General features: G+C 32.0%; 1 protein-coding gene across 1 annotated transcript; it reads left to right on the forward strand.

Annotated features, from left to right (window-relative positions):
• Positions 1–971: 971 nt before the first annotated feature.
• Positions 972–5,046, forward strand: LOC134719377 (uncharacterized). Its single transcript, XM_063582384.1, has 3 exons — positions 972–1,263; positions 3,865–4,255; positions 4,966–5,046. The coding sequence occupies exons 1-2, from the start codon at positions 999–1,001 to the stop codon at positions 4,245–4,247; spliced, it is 648 nt and encodes a 215-aa protein (XP_063438454.1). The 5' UTR covers positions 972–998; the 3' UTR covers positions 4,248–4,255; positions 4,966–5,046.
• Positions 5,047–18,207: the final 13,161 nt, after the last annotated feature.

Raw genomic sequence — 18,207 nt, forward strand, 5'->3', positions numbered from 1 at the left:
AAGTGAATACGCTATTGTTTCAAAATCCAATTCTTATAGAAAAACTTCCTCAAAATGGTATCATTGATGTTAATCCAATCTATCTCTCTTCAAATATCAGAATCGTTTTACAAATATTTGAGCTGTGTCGGATAGGAATTTACCTTACACAAGCAAATTCATCATATCAACCGTTTTCATATCTTGAGTTTAGAAAATTTATGTTTGTAAGTAAAGTATTCTTATCACCTTTGCTCATTGTTGAAGGCCGTACGGTGACCTATAATTGTTAATGCTAGTGTCATTTTGGTCTTTTGTGGATAGTTGTCTCATTGGCAATCATACCACATCTTCTTTTTTATATTTAACTGCTGAATATGTAGTTGGCATAAGGACCTGACAGAGCAGACAAAGCATCATATTTTATTATGAATTTTGATATTCGAAAATTAATCAAGTTTTATCTATAAGATAGATAAGGAAGATGTGGTGTGAGTGCCAATGAGACAACTCTCCATCCAAATAGCAATTTAAAAAAAGTAAACCACTATAGGTCAGTGTGCGGCCTCCAACACTGAGCTTTGGCTCACACCGAACAGCAAGCTATATAACATGTATAAGGCCCCACAATTACTAGTGTAAAATCATGTATAGTTATGTGTTCTTTTCTCTGTATAAGAAACTGCACTACTGTATACAATGGTATAGCTTTGTCTAATAATTCGTACATAATTTGTAAATTTCGTCTAATAAAAACAAATTGCATGAAATGAATCCTAGTATGTCGCTTAAGCTAAAACGGGAAATATATTTTAGTTGCAACAATACAATACTACTCCGTCACATTTTTTGTTTTAATCGTCAAATTAAAACCACAAGCAAAACAAAAGTGCATAATTATTCATCATTAATCAATGTTTTATCACAATGCATGGTAATTTTTTCCAAACATTTATGGTATAAATAGAGCTGTTCAAAGACGTATCAGACCAGGTTAAATAAATCCAAAGTAAGTCACCATGGGAGTTTTAACTATACTGTTAGTAGCTGTTGTTGGAACTGTCTACGGATATGGCTATGGTGGTGGTAGAGGCGGCGGCGGAGGTGGAGATATAGATTACGTTGCCCTAGGAGGAGGCGGCGGAGGCGGGGGAGGTGTTCTGGGCGGCGGAGGTGTAGTTGGAGGTATCATTGGAGGTGGCGGAGGAGGAGGTGGTGCTGGTGGCCTCATCGGAGGAGGTTTAATCGGAGGTGGAGGCGGATATGGAGGTTGGGTCGGAGGAGGTTAGTGAATTTTTTTTATTTTTTTTTACTACATAATAATTTTATTCATCAAATATTGCTTGTTACATAAACCATCTAGATTCCAAGCTTCTCTTGACGTACCCTGTTATAATCCACTGACTACCCAGGGAATAGTCAGCTGATTAAATTAATTGACATACATTTTTTACAAATCTCTATATTAACAATTTTAAAATATTATTCATTGACTATGTGTCTTTTTATTGAAAGTAACATTGGACTTATTGCCTTATGTCCATTAAGATTGGTATCTACTCTCTTTGTGTATTCGTTAATAAAAATTCTGAATACGTCTATGTTTTTTGTTTTCTGTTCAGATACATAGTACGACTTGTATATTGAAAAACTAATAATTGTAATCAAAAAATGTATCGGGTAATACTTGCTGTCTGTAATTTTGTATCCAAATATCATGTGTTGTAATTTTATTGAAAAATGTAAATTCCTCTTTTTTAAAAGTTCGTTAAATTGTTGCCAAAATCTTGTTAAATAAGAGCAATTGAAAAAATAATGAGCATAGTCTTCTTCTAAGTTACAAAAATTGCAAAGACTGTTATTAGTTATTTTCCATTGTAATAAATGCTTTTTGGTTGGTACAATAAACTGTAGTAGTTTCCATCTGTATATTTTTAATTTATTTTCAGTTAAGTATTTGAAAATAAAGTTATTTAATGAATTCATATTTGATTCTTCTTGCAATGGTAAAATATTGAGCCATCTGTTTATCCCTATTGACGTTTCTTTTTTACTATTCACTAGAGAGTCATATAACATTTTATTTGACAAAAATGTAGTCTCAAAATAACGATCTTTCCATGTGGTCTTATTTCTCTGGATATTTACTTTACTTTGGACAGAATTTTCTTGTTTAACTATGTCAATCCAATTCTGTGGAATGGATTGTTTCAATTTATGAAATTCAGCAATCCAGTTTACTTTACACTTTAATTTGTTCAAAATATAATTTAGTTAGTGAATATTAACATTGGATTCTTTATTTGTTGAGTGACATCTTAAAAAGTTGCATGTCCTTAACTTTTAGTTGACTTTACATATATTTGGAATTTGTAGTTTTTTCTTCCTTTATACTCAGCTGTATTAGGTCGTATATACCTTTCTCACAATTAAAATATACACGGTTGCCTAAGATTATTTGCTTCATTTGAAAATCGGTGGATAATTTTCTGATTTGGAATTATACACAGTTTAACATCAATTTGTTTTGTAATATTTTGTTTCAATTAAATTGAACACACATACCATAAATGCAATTTGTTATTCATAATCCTTTAGTATTTGCTAACCAACAAAATACATGTTATGTTTACTAAATGTTTAAACTGCATGTATAGTGGTATGTCATTGACAGTAAGTTTTGTTTTGTTTTGAAAAGAACAGTTTGGTACCCACGTCTTAATTATTTTGTTATATGAATTACCATTGAAAAACATAGGTTAACGGCACACCCACTTATAAATAATAGCATGTTCAATAAACCTGGTAATAGCTTGATTAGTTTAATTGATAAAGTGAAAACATTATCTTATACAAACACATTTGATAGGATTTGCCAAAAAAGGCCATGTAATGAATGACTTTGGCACGTTCTTTTTAACAAATTGGCACTTTATAAATTGCTGTTTATAAGTAATGTAAACCAATAAACAAGCACAGAGTATATAGCAATGCATAATCGACTAACAACCGGGGATTGATTCAGGAGCTGGAGACGCGTGATCCAATTTGTTTTTATTGACATTCATCTAGTTTTAGCAAATTCCAATGCGTTCAGTAGACACAATATACGGCAGAAAGGCATAACATCCACTTGTATTTTTGTCCATCTGATGAGTTGAGTCTTTTTCATTTTTTTTTTATAAGTTCGTTCTTATGTTGTACTGTTATACAACTGTCCCAGGTAAGAGGGGGTTGGGATCCCGCCAACCTGTTTAACCCAGCCATATTATTTATGTATGTACCTGTCCAAAGTCAGGAGCCTGTATATTCAGTGGTTGTCGTTTGTTTATGTGTTGAATATTTGTTTTTAATTATTTTTTTTACATAAATAAGGCCGTTAGTTTTCTCGTTTGAATTGTTTTACATTGTCTAATCGGGGCCTTTTTATAGCTGACTATGCGTTATGGGCTTTGCTCAGTGTTGAAGGCCGTACGGCGACCTATAGTTGTAAATGTCTGTGTCATTTTGGTCTTTTGTAGATAGTTGTCTCTTTGGCAATCATATCGCATCTTCTTTTTTATATAGCACTTTATTGTGGCCACGACAACGTAGACACGTGTACAGTCTTCTTAGAAACAGACAATAATTATAGTTAAACTAAAAACAAGGTAACGCCATATAAACAAACTTAAAATTATGAATCTTAATGGTCAATTTACAACAAATTTGTTTTCTATATACAATAAACAAATGTGAGTTTGGTATATTTGATATGATGTATATAGCTCATGAATGACTCTGCAATTTATTAAATTGAATGTCATTTCATTTTCCTGTTCTGGACACAACCGTCACCTTTAACAAACTTAACATTGATACCTAATATTGTTTGTTACATTATAGCTGGTAGATGGTGGTGTACCTGCCGTCCAGGTCTTTGCCGTAAAGGGGAGCTTACTTTGGACAAAAAATGCAGACTTTCACCATTGTTTCCATGGCAATGGAATACATGTTGTCAATGGTTCCCATGGTGGGTAACCAGCCGTAGCTACGGTGTTGGCATCGGAGGTGGTATTGGTGGTGGCATCGGTGGTGGAATTGGCGGTGGAATTGGCGGCGGGATCGGTGGAGGAGTTGTTGTAGGAGGTGGAATAGGAGGAATAGGAGGTGGTGGATTAGGAGGTGGATTAGGCGGAGGATTAGGTGGTGGATTAGGAGGTGGATTAGGTGGTGGATTAGGCGGAGGATATGGTGTCGGATATGGTGGAGGAAAAAAGTCATATTAAGCTAAATGGTATGTACGATTTTATTGTTTTCGGATACTGTATTCCTTGTAGGATATACGGGATTTTGCAAAATATATGTGTCTACCGAATACATCGAGAACAGGTCAATTGGTATATAAACTAAAAGACGTCTTCCATAATAAAGTAATAAACATGATGCACTAGTAACGCATCACCAACGCAGACGGGAATGTGTTATGTCTTGATAACATTTTGATAAACATAACTAGTTTCGTACTATCTTTAAATTGAACAACGAATATTTACACAATACGTCATTCAAATTGTTTTGTGTTTCTTGAACTATGTATGCATACATTGAAATCATACTTTCAATGTTTGTGAACTTAAGATGCAGCGTCTTGAATTTCAAGGAGAAGGATTTGACGACAGCTTAACATACTAATAAAACTACAAAAAAAGAAGCATTATTTACTTTATAATTTCAATTTTTATCGTAGTGAGACCACGAACAAAAAGTAAGTTAACGTTTTTGGTTCAAATACCAGTGCACCTTTATGTGGAAGCATGTATTATAGCGAATGCAAAATCATTATGTTGACATGAAGGTTATTCTTTGAATATCGAGCAATTTGTTAGCCAATCAAACACACAGATTTACCGTAAAACACATATTTAAGGTTATTATCATTGAATTATGTTCAGTTAATACAAATTATTTAACTTCACCTGCTTTTACAATTTTAATATTTTGTAGATGTACAGAACAGAAATGGGAAACAATTCTACATTGTATAGGATGGCATAATAATGTGCAATTAAAATATATTGGTTTATAGTACTGTTTTTGTGTTCATTTCACCTCTACGATACATTTAAAAAAAGTTATAAGCAACTGTTCATCTTGCATCAATATAGTGGTAGGTTAACACTTTGATTGGATAACAGATTTACGTCACATGTTGATTATAATCAAATGCAGACAACTGATATTAGTCATCACAAAATCCAATTGAAAAGTTTAAAAGTAGTCCGATAGATATTTTTTTGCTATTTCCTGGTTGTGATAATAATTTTTGGTCAATATGATGGAATTTGTTACCACTTTATATAGTTGAGAGGTGTAGCAAGATATAAATCTTCAAAATTCAATATTTTTTTTCTTTTTATGATACCAAATGTATGCTGCATTTTAATATATCAGCCAAACATCAAATGATTTGTGCAGTACGTTTAGGAAAACGTTAGTTCGTTACCATTCATGAAAATCTTATAATTACATAATGATATGGACTGACACATTCATAGCAATGTTTAAATAAGACAAGGGTAAGAAATCAAGAATAATATTATTACAAACACTATATATTAACGATAGATTAGTTTCGTCCATATTGTAGATGTTGTCTCATTTGTCATAAATCTCTAGTATCTAAAATTACGAAAAAAAAATGTCCTAAAATTTTATTCATTTTTTTCAATTGAAAAGAAACAACATTTTGTGGAATTTGACAAGTAATTTAACCACAGAGTAGGTTGCAAATACCAGTAGTGTTTTGTAATACAAACCACAAAACAAAAACAGTTATTTGTAAATAAAATGAAGCAACCACTTGTTCCTGTTTTTTGTCTTCAATGGGAAGTCCCTATGTAATACATCCTTAAAGCTATTCATTGACGCGCCATTATATTTTGTACGATAAACCTATAGATGACCCTGAATATTTTGGATATAATTGGAGTATACCATACCAATCAGACGACATGTACTATATAAAAAAAGTAACAGTATACATCAGTCTCTAATAATTTCTTTTTGAAAACGCCTCTGAGGTCAGTATTTTGTAATTTTAATTTCTTTTTCCAAAAATGAGAGCCACGAAAAAGACAAAAATACACAAGAGACACACACACCTATGAATCGAGAGACACAATATATATCATAAGGTAAATTATTCGCAATTGAACGAAAATACTTGGCAAGAATATGAACACAAAAAAGAAAGAAAATCAAAAGTTCACACAATGTTACACAATAAACACTTCATTTAATAAAATGTGTCCCCAATATTTGTTTAGAAATAATCAGGAATGAACAAGTGTTACTGACTGTTTCCATCGGTCATATCGTTAAACAAATGCGATATGAGATCTGATAATCGATCGATATATGGAGGGAATGTGGCGGTTGAGTATTTTGTCTTCGTTTTATGTATGATAAATAACTCCAAACAAGTGTTTTTTTGGATGGGTTTGTTTTTGTTGGTGTTTGCTTTGTTACTTATTTGTTTCATTTGTAAGGGAGTATGTATTCCTTAAAATAAGTTGAGCAATTAAACAAACAAACATACCTGTCACAGATACACTTAAACAAAAATGATATTACAAATCATGTTAATGCATTTTCAGTTTCGTGTTAAACAGAACTAATTAATTTGTAGTATAATGATACAATATAAATATATTGCAGTCGTTTTGTGCACAATATTAGCACAATTGCTGAATGATGTAATACCACCATCGATTTGTCTTCTGATAGTCTTTGTTAAATTTGCATTTTCATAAAATTGAGCAGAATTTCTCTTTGTTAGAAATACAGATAAACTTTCCATGAATAAAGATTTATCTTTTTCAGTTCTATAGAAAACCTTTACATAACATTGTATTGATAAAAAAAATAACCATCACTGGAAGTTAGCCAATCAAATATCCCTCCTAATTCAACATGTATACAAGATTTAGGAACCTTCGAACCTTAAGTTTACAAATCAGTCTATAGAAACCCTAAATAAAAAAAGATGATAGTGCTTTGAAATACTCAAAACATATGTTGATGACAGAGAAATGTTTACCTGCAATAACATATAGGATTGATTACCTACAAGTGTCAAATTCAAGGGAATATGCTTTATATCTATTTTCATATACAACCGAATATGACGTTCAATGAGTTGGTAGTATTACACCTAGATGTGACAAAAGCATTAAATTTTGCATAATAGCATAGGTCATGGAAATTGTTCTCAGACCCACTTCAAAAGTCGAATACTTCTGGAAAGGCAGCCATTGTATGACTGTGAACATTTCATATAAAAAGAATACTTTAAAAAATCAGGGAAATTAGGTAAGTAAAGATGTTAACATGAAAACTGTTTAAAAAGTGACTCTACTTATATAAATAAAGGCAACAGTAAAGACCGATGTATAAAACTCATAAATAGATAGAAAAAACAAATTCCGGTCATAAACCAAAACCGAGGGAAACGCATTAAATACAAGAAAATGACGACACAACATTGAAATGTAACACACACAGAAACGAAATAAGCATTAAACAAAATCTTATGAGAATAACAACTTGAACAAATGTACCATCAAAACTAAATACATGAATTTGGGATAGAAAAATACCGTGACACGTTTTATAATAATGTGAATTCACACTCAAAACAAACGACAAAGGAAACAATCGACGCGAAAGAAACACACTGTTAAAATGTAACACACACAAACACGAACTATAATATAACAATGACCGTATAACTGACTTGGTACAGGACACTGTCCTTGTTGAAATATTTTCATGAAAATGTTATCCGTTTAAAATGGTGGCCATCGGGAACATGTTGAAAAATCATGAAAAATAAAATTCAGCGGAAATAGGTAATTCTTAGAATTCATAATTTGATGAAAATAAATCATTTGATTACTTTGATTGGTCTGAAAACAATTTTAAAATAAACATACATAATCATACGTTTTTTGATTGAGTTAAGTCTGCTAATTGATATTTTATCGTATGTTTTTATATGTTGTGATGTTATGCTATTGTTTCAGAAAAAGGGAGAAGGTTTGGGCCCATTAAAACGTTTAATCCCGCTGCAAATGTTTGCACCTGTCCTAAGTCAGGAATCTGATGTACAGTAGTTGTCGTTTGTTTATGTAATATATACGTGTTTCTCGTTTCTCGTTTTGTTTATATAGATTAGACCGTTGGTTTTCCCGTTTGAATGGTTTTACACTAGTAATTGTGGGGCCCTTTATAGCTTGTTGTTCGGTGTGAGCCAAGGCTCCGTGTTGAAGGCCGTACTTTAACCTATAATGGTTTAATTTTTAAATTGTTATTTGGATGGAGTTGTCTCATTGGCACTCACACCACATCTTCCTATATCTATGGTATACATACTGACTATCATATCATACAAGTCCTACGTAAATTATCTGCCTAATTGTTCTCAATTGGCATTACAAATTTCACACAACGAATTAATTTTGCATCTTGTCAAACCGCACAATAATTGTTCTTGTCTATTATATCCTATCATAGTGTTTTCACCACTTTGCAGAGTTTAAGTTAAGGGTCAACGAAAATATTTAAAGCTACAGTCCTTGGATGGTGTAAACTTCCCACTTACACCATACACCATTACACCATACACCATACCCCATTACACCATACACCTTGTACCATTACACCATACACGTAACACCTTTACACCATACACCTTACACTTTACACCATACACCATTCCCCATTCTATCTACACGATCCGAAATTACCCATAATGCAATTAAATTTTAAATATTAAGATTTTTATTATGTTTATGCTAACAATCCTAAAAAATGAAATTAAAAAAAAATTGTTTGAAACCAATGAAAGGTCGTATATTATCATTCACACCATTCCCGATCGCACGTTACACAATCACACCATTCCTCATACACCATTACACCATTCCCCTTACACCATACACCATAGCACCATACACCTTACACCATTGCACCATATGCCATACACCATTACACCATACACGTTGTTTTGGGAAGTTTACACCATCCAAGGGCTGTATAGATACATTTAAAAGATTTAAGAAAGTTTACAACTTTTGCAAAGTCCAAATGAAATTGATACTACAATATTAAAAAAGTATGAAGAAAAAAATAGCTCTATCTATTTGATTACACATGCATCACAATAATCAAGGACTATTATCTGGATAAATTGCATATGAAAATACTGGTAGTCATATTCAATGGTGGCTGTTTTGAAAACAAGAATTTTCAATAAATTATTTTTTGCAGTTTGAATTAATTGGATATTTTCATTTTCACTTGTATTTTTTATACAACTAGTTCAGAAAAAAATGTTAATGACTGTAGCTATTAACTTCTTGATATCCATCTTATCTTAGATTAAGATATGTACACTTTTACGAAATAAAACTATCTGATTCAAAATTTGTGTTTTACATAGGTTTGCCCTAAAACTTTTTACCACACATATTACGTATACATTTAAATGTAATATAATTTACGACCTGACATTGTCGAAAAGCATCAAAGAAAAATATTGCAATTACTGGAGCTGAATATCTAAATGAACGAATGGACTAGAAGAAATGTGTGAAACGCCAAGGTCATGCTTTTTTTTAGCTCAACTGGCCCGAAGGACCAAGTGAGTTTATGCAATCACTTGGCGTCCGTCGTCGTCCGTCGTCTGTCGTCTGTCGTCGTCTGTCGTCGTAAACTATTTCAAATGGCCAAATACTTCCAAACTTTAACTGAATGTTCTTAGGGTATCTAGTTTATAAATTGTATCCAAAGTTTTGATCTATCAACAAACATGGTCACCATTGCTAAAAATAGAACATAGGGGTCAAATGCAGTTTTTGGCTTATATCTCAAAAACGAAAGCATTTAGAGTAAAAATGTTCATAAGGTCAAGATCTATCAGCCCTGATATTTTCAGATGAATCAAACAACCCATTGTTGGGATGCTGCCACTTAATTGGGAATTTTAAGGAAATTTTGCAGTGTTTGGTCATTATCTTGAATATTATTATATGGATAAAGATAAAATGTAAACAGCAAAAATGATCAGCAAAGTAAAATCTACAAATAAGTTAATATGACCAAAATTGTCAATTGACCCCTTCAGGGGTTATTGTCCTTTAATGACAATTTTTCACAATTTGTTCATCATATTTGCTAACTTTAAAAAATCTTTACCTCTAAAACTACTCAACCAAATTCAACCAAACTTCAACTGAATGATCAGTAGGGTGTATAAAATGCAAAAAACATGGCCGTCATGGCTAAAAATAGAAACAGGGTAGAATGCAGTTTTTGGCTTATATCTCAAAAACTCCAGCATTTAGAGCAAATAAGACAATATGTTAAAGTATTTATTAGGTCAAGGTCTACCTGTCCTGAAATTTTCAGCCCAATTGGGTAACTGGTTTTTCAGGTATAAATGCCCCTGAATTGATGATTTTAAAGAAATTTTGCAGTTTTTGGTTATTATCTTGAATATTTTTATAGATACAGATAAACTGTTAATAGCAAAAATGTTAAGCAAGTAAGATCACAATTTGTTCATCTTGTTGACTTACTTTAAAAAATCTTCTCCTTTGAAACTGCTGTATTAATGAAAATTGCTGAAAATGAGATTCAGAGTATCTATAGTATAAATTTTATATTTTATCTCCTTGTTTGTCAAGAAACATAGCTCCTATGGCTAAAATAGAACATAGGAGAAAATGTGTTGTTGTTTTTCGATTTGGAGGAAATAAGACGATCCAAAGAACATTTAAATAAATTGAAAAGCCATAATAATCATTGATGAGAGACTTAACCGAAATAATTCAGGTGAACGATTCAGGCTCTTGAGAGCCTCTTGTTTAAATAAAACATAGCAACATGGCAATACGTCAGAAAAGACACAGATAAAAGACAGAGATCTGTTATCAGTCGAATGTGCTTGTCGAAATGATAGAATACATCGACGGCACACTATCCGAAATATATATTTTTTCCAACCTACAAGGTTGCCTATCGTGCCTATTGTACAGTAAACGACTTAAACTGCATATATTTGTCAAAGAAGAAAGTTTTAAAACAACTCGTCTCGAAAAAATTAAAAAGGTTTCATAGCTGATCTGAAAGCACACAAGCAAGGTAGTTATGTTCTTTTGATTTTTAGGTGTTAGGGAATCTCTGAATCAGGCCACATAGTTGAAGCGTGAACACGAAAACATCTTCATTGCCAACGTAGTTAAAATGATGTAAAGATGTATAATTGATACAAAGAATAGCCTTACAATGACATTCTATACCAGCTGTCAACATGAATCTTTTCTGCAATTAATAGTTTCCTTTGTTGAAAAAATATATTCTAGCTTGGCGAAACATCGCGACACAGTCCAGTAGTATCGTTGAATCGAAGAGAGCACTAACCATTTCACAGCTATAACAGTTCAATTGTGCAACTGGTCGTCTAAAGGATACAACTACAAATGTACAATCTATCACTCCGTAGATAAAGACACAGGTTTATCTGTGTTTGTGGGACTGAGTTATGTTGCAAACCTTCATTTAATTGGTGACTTATCTTTTAGGTTAGAAGACAATAAAAATAAAACAAAGGAGTAAATCAAGACTCATAAAACCATAAGACAATTTGCATCAACAGTTGTAAATGATAAATAAAAAATAACACGAACTCCACTAAGAACCAGAAATGAAATCAGGTGCTCAGAAGGGTTAGCATTTCCTTCACCGCATACGGCACCCGTCGTATTTTTTCTTTTTTCATTTCGGTAATGATGGAAGGTTATTATGACTGCGAAAGATTATCAGATATGATTTTTGACACGCTTTCATTATAATGACCGATCAGCTCATAAATGCTTCAGTAAACTATCTTGACCTTTTAAGTGTAGGGATGCGATAATTTCAATGTGCAACTTCTTTGTATACAAAGAACACAACGCATTATATATAATGTGATTATTTATTTCTTTACTTGTTCAACTTAAAAAAGTTTCAATGTCTTGCAAGTCGAACATTTTTGTTAATACAAACTCAAGGATGATTTGCCGACGTTGCGTCTAACACATTTTGTTTGTTTTAACTTTAGATAATTTATAATACAGACTTGTTTATTTTTTATTACATGTTATATACGAGATCGTCTTGTTCTGTTCAAAACTAGTATTTACAATCCATTACAGTGTAAACGCTGTATCAGCCTAATTTGTATTAACGTTTTGTAACATGTTTCAGTATAAAGTGCATTTCCTTGTATTTCAATTCAGTATACAAAATGTGTTCCAATATAATATGAAAATAACACCTTATTCGCCTTTATATAATTTATAACACTAAATGTTGTGTTTTTATTTTACATGCTATACGATATACATGATATATATATAGGTTTCTAGAGCGTCGTGATCTGTTCTTAATATTTTTTACGAAGTATTAACATCTATCACAGTATGAAGGCTGTCTGGGCTGATCTATAACAACGGTTTATACCGTGTTTGAATATACAGTGTATTTCCCTGTATTTTATTTTAGAATACACTATTTATTCCAATAAAATATGAAAATGACACTTGTTAAAAGCATTCAAAGCGCTTTTCTTGTCTTCATAATAACACCCAGTGCCAATTAGTTGCAACCCAAGGACGTATAAAACCAAAAACAGTTGAAGAATACACGACTTATGAGATCATACAATAACGAAATCAATCGAAAACTTAGTTTCTAAATATTTTAAAAATTCGCCAGCTGACAATTTTCGATAGGTTAATGTTTCTAAAAAAAAGAAGAAACATAACATAATGTCGTGATGATATAATTGAGGTCAGTTTATTTGAACGTGGCACTAACCTATATGAAACTAAAACGTAACTCAATTTTCGGCTCTCCCTTGACACCATTTGCGAGTATTGTCTTAAGGAAACGATGATAGTCCGTCGGACGGGGACGATAAATGGCTGGTCCGTGTTAAGAGAGAGCCACATCTCTTGCACGTTAAAGACAGCCTTGTAGATTTCAAATAAGAGTAGGCTAATGCCGCTACAAGGCAGCACTCGCACCCGCAAAGTGGAAAGGGATTAATATAAGTTACCAAACGTGTTTCCCAATCCACTATAAATAAATATGTTTAATCTAAACTAACGTAACTGATAAGTCTGCATTCGGCAATAGTATCGTTATTAATTTTAAGCTATTCAACCCTGTATTCATTATGTTGTATTGCTTGTAAAAAAGTGATGCATTACTTGTCGTTATCAATCAACATTCAATGTAATTGATATTTAATTGTTTTCACAGATAATTGACAAGTATTTTTTTTATAAAAATGATGAATTATGGTATTAGTGGTTGTAGTGATTGAGTGAGACTATGAATCACACTTACCGTTTATGCGGTGATATATTCAAATAGTAAACAGGCCTGAGTATGTACATCATGGAAAGGCATAACGTTAACATACGTTTGAGGTATCTCGTTTTTGTAAGTAGTCTCAACTGAAGAGTTTCTACTTAAAAAAAATGAAATACAAAACTTTTTGAGATTACAGGTTGAATACATTTTGTATTTCACAAATAAATGTAAAAATATGACAACTAAATATCTTCAGCTTATTTTCGAATGAATGTAGCTTCATATAAGTTCAAAAAATATTCGACTATGAATTATACGGTTTAAGTTTTGTTTCTATTGGACTGCTACCTTTATTTGCAAATACTAATTCACCAAACAATGTGGTCTCAGATTAAAACAATACATTCTGAGATATTATCTGAGTTATTTAATTTTCGGTTACAAAAAGTATTGATATGACAGCAACATTTTCAGGACTTTGATTTGAGAAAATGTAGATTTGTTTAAACTTTCACTTGTTTAACAATAAACACGAAAAGGTGTGTCAGTATTTCGTGTATTTTATGTATGATAACACACACGTGCTACTATAGTCTGCTAGGTCTATTTGAGTTAATAGTTTAGGTTCCGATGACCTTTTAATAATTTGTAACTGTATTCGAGTGGATAGGCCTGGACCAAATCAATCAACTAAGTGTCTACCCTCGTTTCAATTTTCATAATAACATTAATTTTATGACGCGAAAGGAGTTAAATTTGAGACAGCATTCGATTCATTTATCATTAATGTTATATAGATTGTATCAACAAAAGTTAACTAAAGCAACCTTTAAAAATAAATTATTTCTAAACTGTTTTACATTCATTAAAAAATGAAAACAAAACCAGAATACTTCTGCTGCTGTTTTTATTATTTTATAGTTAATTCAAGAAGTACACCAATAATTCTTGTGCCCCATGCTGTCTGTGATAATCTCCTCAATTGCATTTAGGCGAAGCTCTTTTGTAAAATATGTTAGGGCGTCACACGTAGGTCTTATGTGGACACAATGCACTTCTGGTGTATTAAAATTGTCACCTTAATGCCTTTTGTTGACTGTTGTTTGTGTGATTCTTTGTCAATTGTGTTCTCCAATTTATTTAAATTGTAGCTGTGTTGTCATGTTGATGTTATATTTCACATGGCCATAAAAGTGCGAGGTTTGGCATGCCAAAAAACCAGGTTCAACCCACCATTTTTCCCTTAAAAAATGCCCTGTACAAAGTTAGGAATATGGTCATTGTTATATTATAGTTTCCGCTATATAGATGACGTTCTTTCACTAAACAATTCAAAATTTGGTGACTATGTGGAACGCATCTATCCCATCGAATTGGAGATACAGGATACTATAGATACAGTTAAGTCAGCTTCATATCTTGACTTACATCTAGAAATTGACAATGAGGGTTGGTTGAAGACAAAACTTTACGACAAAAGAGATGATTTCAGCTTTCTAATTGTGAACTTTCCATTTCTAAGTAGCAACATTCCAGCAGCACATGCATACGGGGTATATTGATACGATATTCCCGTGCTTGCATTTCCTATCATGATTTTCTTGATAAAGGGTGACTGCTCACAAGGAAGCTATTAAATCAAGAGTTCCAAATGGTGAAGTTGAAATCATCCTTTCGTAAATTTTACGGACGCCATCACGAGTTGGTATAAATCAGGTGCTCAGGAAGGGTAAGCATCCTTATGTGCCCTCTTTTAAAAAGTTCATACATTATTATAATTTTTTTGTATATATCGTCGTTGATTTTGAATGCCCTTCGTATCTATAACCAAGTAGCTTTGATTATCTTAGATTTTAGTTTTTTTTCCTTCGGTTATTGTTGTTGTTCGATGTCATTGGTGGTTGTGGTTTTTCATCCCGCGGTATCATCAGTGTATAAGTCATTACTAGTCAACCCAGGGAATATTTTAACTTATACGTATTAGGACATCTCTAGAAAGTGTGTTGTCTTCCTACCTTTGCACTTTATATGTCTTTTTTAACTTTCTAATGTAGTGCTACACGTGCGTCCTTTACAGACATGGGCAAATTGCGTACACAATGTTAATCCTTTTATCTATGATAAATTATTTAACCACCGCTCGTATTACTTCTATTGTAAATTTTGAGGGCGTCAAATTCTATAAAAAAGGACAATTGGTCAAATATCACATAAGTTCTTTGAACGTAAAATGTAACAACTGACGGAAACTGAATTTTATTGTTACGTAGTGATATTTTACATGACAAAACCTGAGTAAAGTAACTTTTCTGCTTGACAAACATGACAAATGTGTGGTAAGGCAATAACTCAACATTTTTTGTTAATGTCTAAAATAAGACGAAGATCAATAAATCATACCGATTAAGTATTTGTGAATGATAAAGCTTACGGACAATCTAAAATCACTAGGCTCCTGTATTAGTCACTCAAAGACCAAACAGCCTATTGTTTATGTGCGTTACTAGCGCAGCACGTTTTGTTTGCCATACAATCCGCGTTGTCCTTTCAGTCCAAAATATTGCAGACTATCGCAATCAATTTTGCGCAGTAGATGATTTTAAAACGGCGTCTCGACATATATAGAAAACATATATCATTGATCATTATGTAGGTTAAGTATGTTTTGTTTTGTATTATATCTATCTGAACGTATAATTAGTTGTATGCATTTCTATCATCGGGTTTCCGTTCGTTGATACATGCATTCTGATGAATGATGGTATATGATATTGACTGCTGTTATTGTCTTTGTAAATTAATGTTCGACTGTTGTTCAAGTTTCAATTGATACGTTGTACTTGAGTCTAATATTCGACCAGCTGTGTTGTATTTACATTGTTTAGTTTTATCTACACCGGCCAATAATACCATTTATTTCCTAAGCTCTTTATCATATAATTTTAATGTTGTACTCAAAAGAGTACATAATAAAATCACAAAAATATTGAACTTAGAGGAAAATCAATTCGGAAAGTCCATAATCATATGACAAAATCAAATAATAAAACACATAAAAAACATAAAGAACAGTCATATTCCTGACTTGGTACAGTCATGTTCAAAATCATATTTGTGCTCGAAAAATACAATGTCAATTAGTGTACTGAAAACAACTGAGGTAAACACATATATGTATAACTGCTCATGTAATCTAAATTTGTTTTCAAAGATTTATGAAACAACTTGTTTTAAAATTTGATTAACTGTTTTAATCTGTCATATTTTGATAAACATATTTACATAGAAAAATATTTTTTTTGGTCAAAATATCATTCAAAGTTGGAAAATATGGATTTACTTTACATTTGTCCAAATATCATTCCATTTACATCATAACATCGTTACCATATATGTTTCTGTAAAACACTACGGGAAATAAAGATGTTTACAAGGTAACAAAGGGGGATTGACAGTTTACAAGATTTACGAAAAAAACATGTTGTAACATTTGATTGACTGTTTTAATCTGTCATATTTTGATAAACTTATTACATAGAAAAAAAAGTTTTTGTCACAATATTCCTGGAAAATATAGATTTACTCTACATTTGTCCCAATATCATTCAATGCACATCATCACATCGTTACCTAGATATGTTTTTGTAAGAAAAATACGAGGACAAACGATTGCCCCGTAAGTATACCTCCTATCACATACAGTGTCTTGTTTATCCTTTGATAATTGCAAAGCAAGTATAGTCTTCATAAAATTTATCAATAGCGAACGATTTCAATAAAATAACAAACTCTTTTATAAGATAACAAAAGGGTTTTGAATGTTTGAAAAACCAACAAATATATGTGTTTGTTTGCGGTTACCTTATATGCAATGATTGGATAAATACGGTTTTATTTTCTTATGATCATATATAAGTGATTCGTGTATTTATAGAACCAAGAATACCGACACACATTTCTTCATTTTTAATATTAAACAGTTCAATTCCGCATAATACAAAAGTCATCACTACTAGAGTACTGTTTATTGCTGTGACTGTATAAAATGATTCAATATTATACAATAAGTGTCTCTTGATGATGCGGTTTTATTGACTGTTGAAAAACTAATATACACTAAACATGCGTAGAGGCCGAAAAACGAGGTGAAAACAAATAGTATTTTATTCTGTATTCCGAGAAAAGAACAACTATAAAACGACAAATAGTTAACAAAACAAAGTTTACATAAAACATTTTACCAAAACGTGAATACGCTATTGTTTCAAAATAAATCAAATTCATATAGAAAAACCTCCTTGGAATGGTATCATTGTTGTTTAATCCAATCTATCTCTCTTCAAATATCAGAAGCGTTTTACAAATAATTGAGCTGTGTCGGATAGAAATTTACCTTATACAAACAAATTCATCATATCAACCGTTTTTTGATATTTTGTGTTTTGAAAAATTCTGTTTGTAAAGTATTTAATTGCTGAATATGTAGTTGGCATCAGGACCTGACAGAACAGACAAAACATCATATGTTATTCTGAATTTCGAAAATCAATGAAGTATAAAAAAGAAGATGTGGTACAATTGCCAATGAGACAACTATCCACAAAAGACAAAAATGACACAAACATTAACAACTATAGGTCACCGTACGGCCTTCAACAATGAGCAAATATCATACCGCATATCTCTAAGAACATGTTTTGGACCTTACACAACAGACAAAACATCATAGTGTATTCTGAATAAGAATATTCGAAAATCAATCAAGGTTCATCTATAAGAACATGTAGAGTTATGTGTTCTTTTCTCCGTATAAGAAACTGC

This window comes from Mytilus trossulus, chromosome 5 (assembly GCF_036588685.1).
Source record: "Mytilus trossulus isolate FHL-02 chromosome 5, PNRI_Mtr1.1.1.hap1, whole genome shotgun sequence".
NCBI classification, from domain to species: domain Eukaryota; kingdom Metazoa; phylum Mollusca; class Bivalvia; order Mytilida; family Mytilidae; genus Mytilus; species Mytilus trossulus.

Coding starts and splice junctions, on each gene's coding strand:
- LOC134719377 (XM_063582384.1), top strand. CDS start 999: ATGGGAGTTTTAACTATACTGTTAGTAGCTGTTGTTGGAACTGTCTAC. Junction 1,264..3,864: donor TGGAGGTTGGGTCGGAGGAG/GTTAGTGAATTT, acceptor GTTACATTATAG/CTGGTAGATGGTGGTGTACC.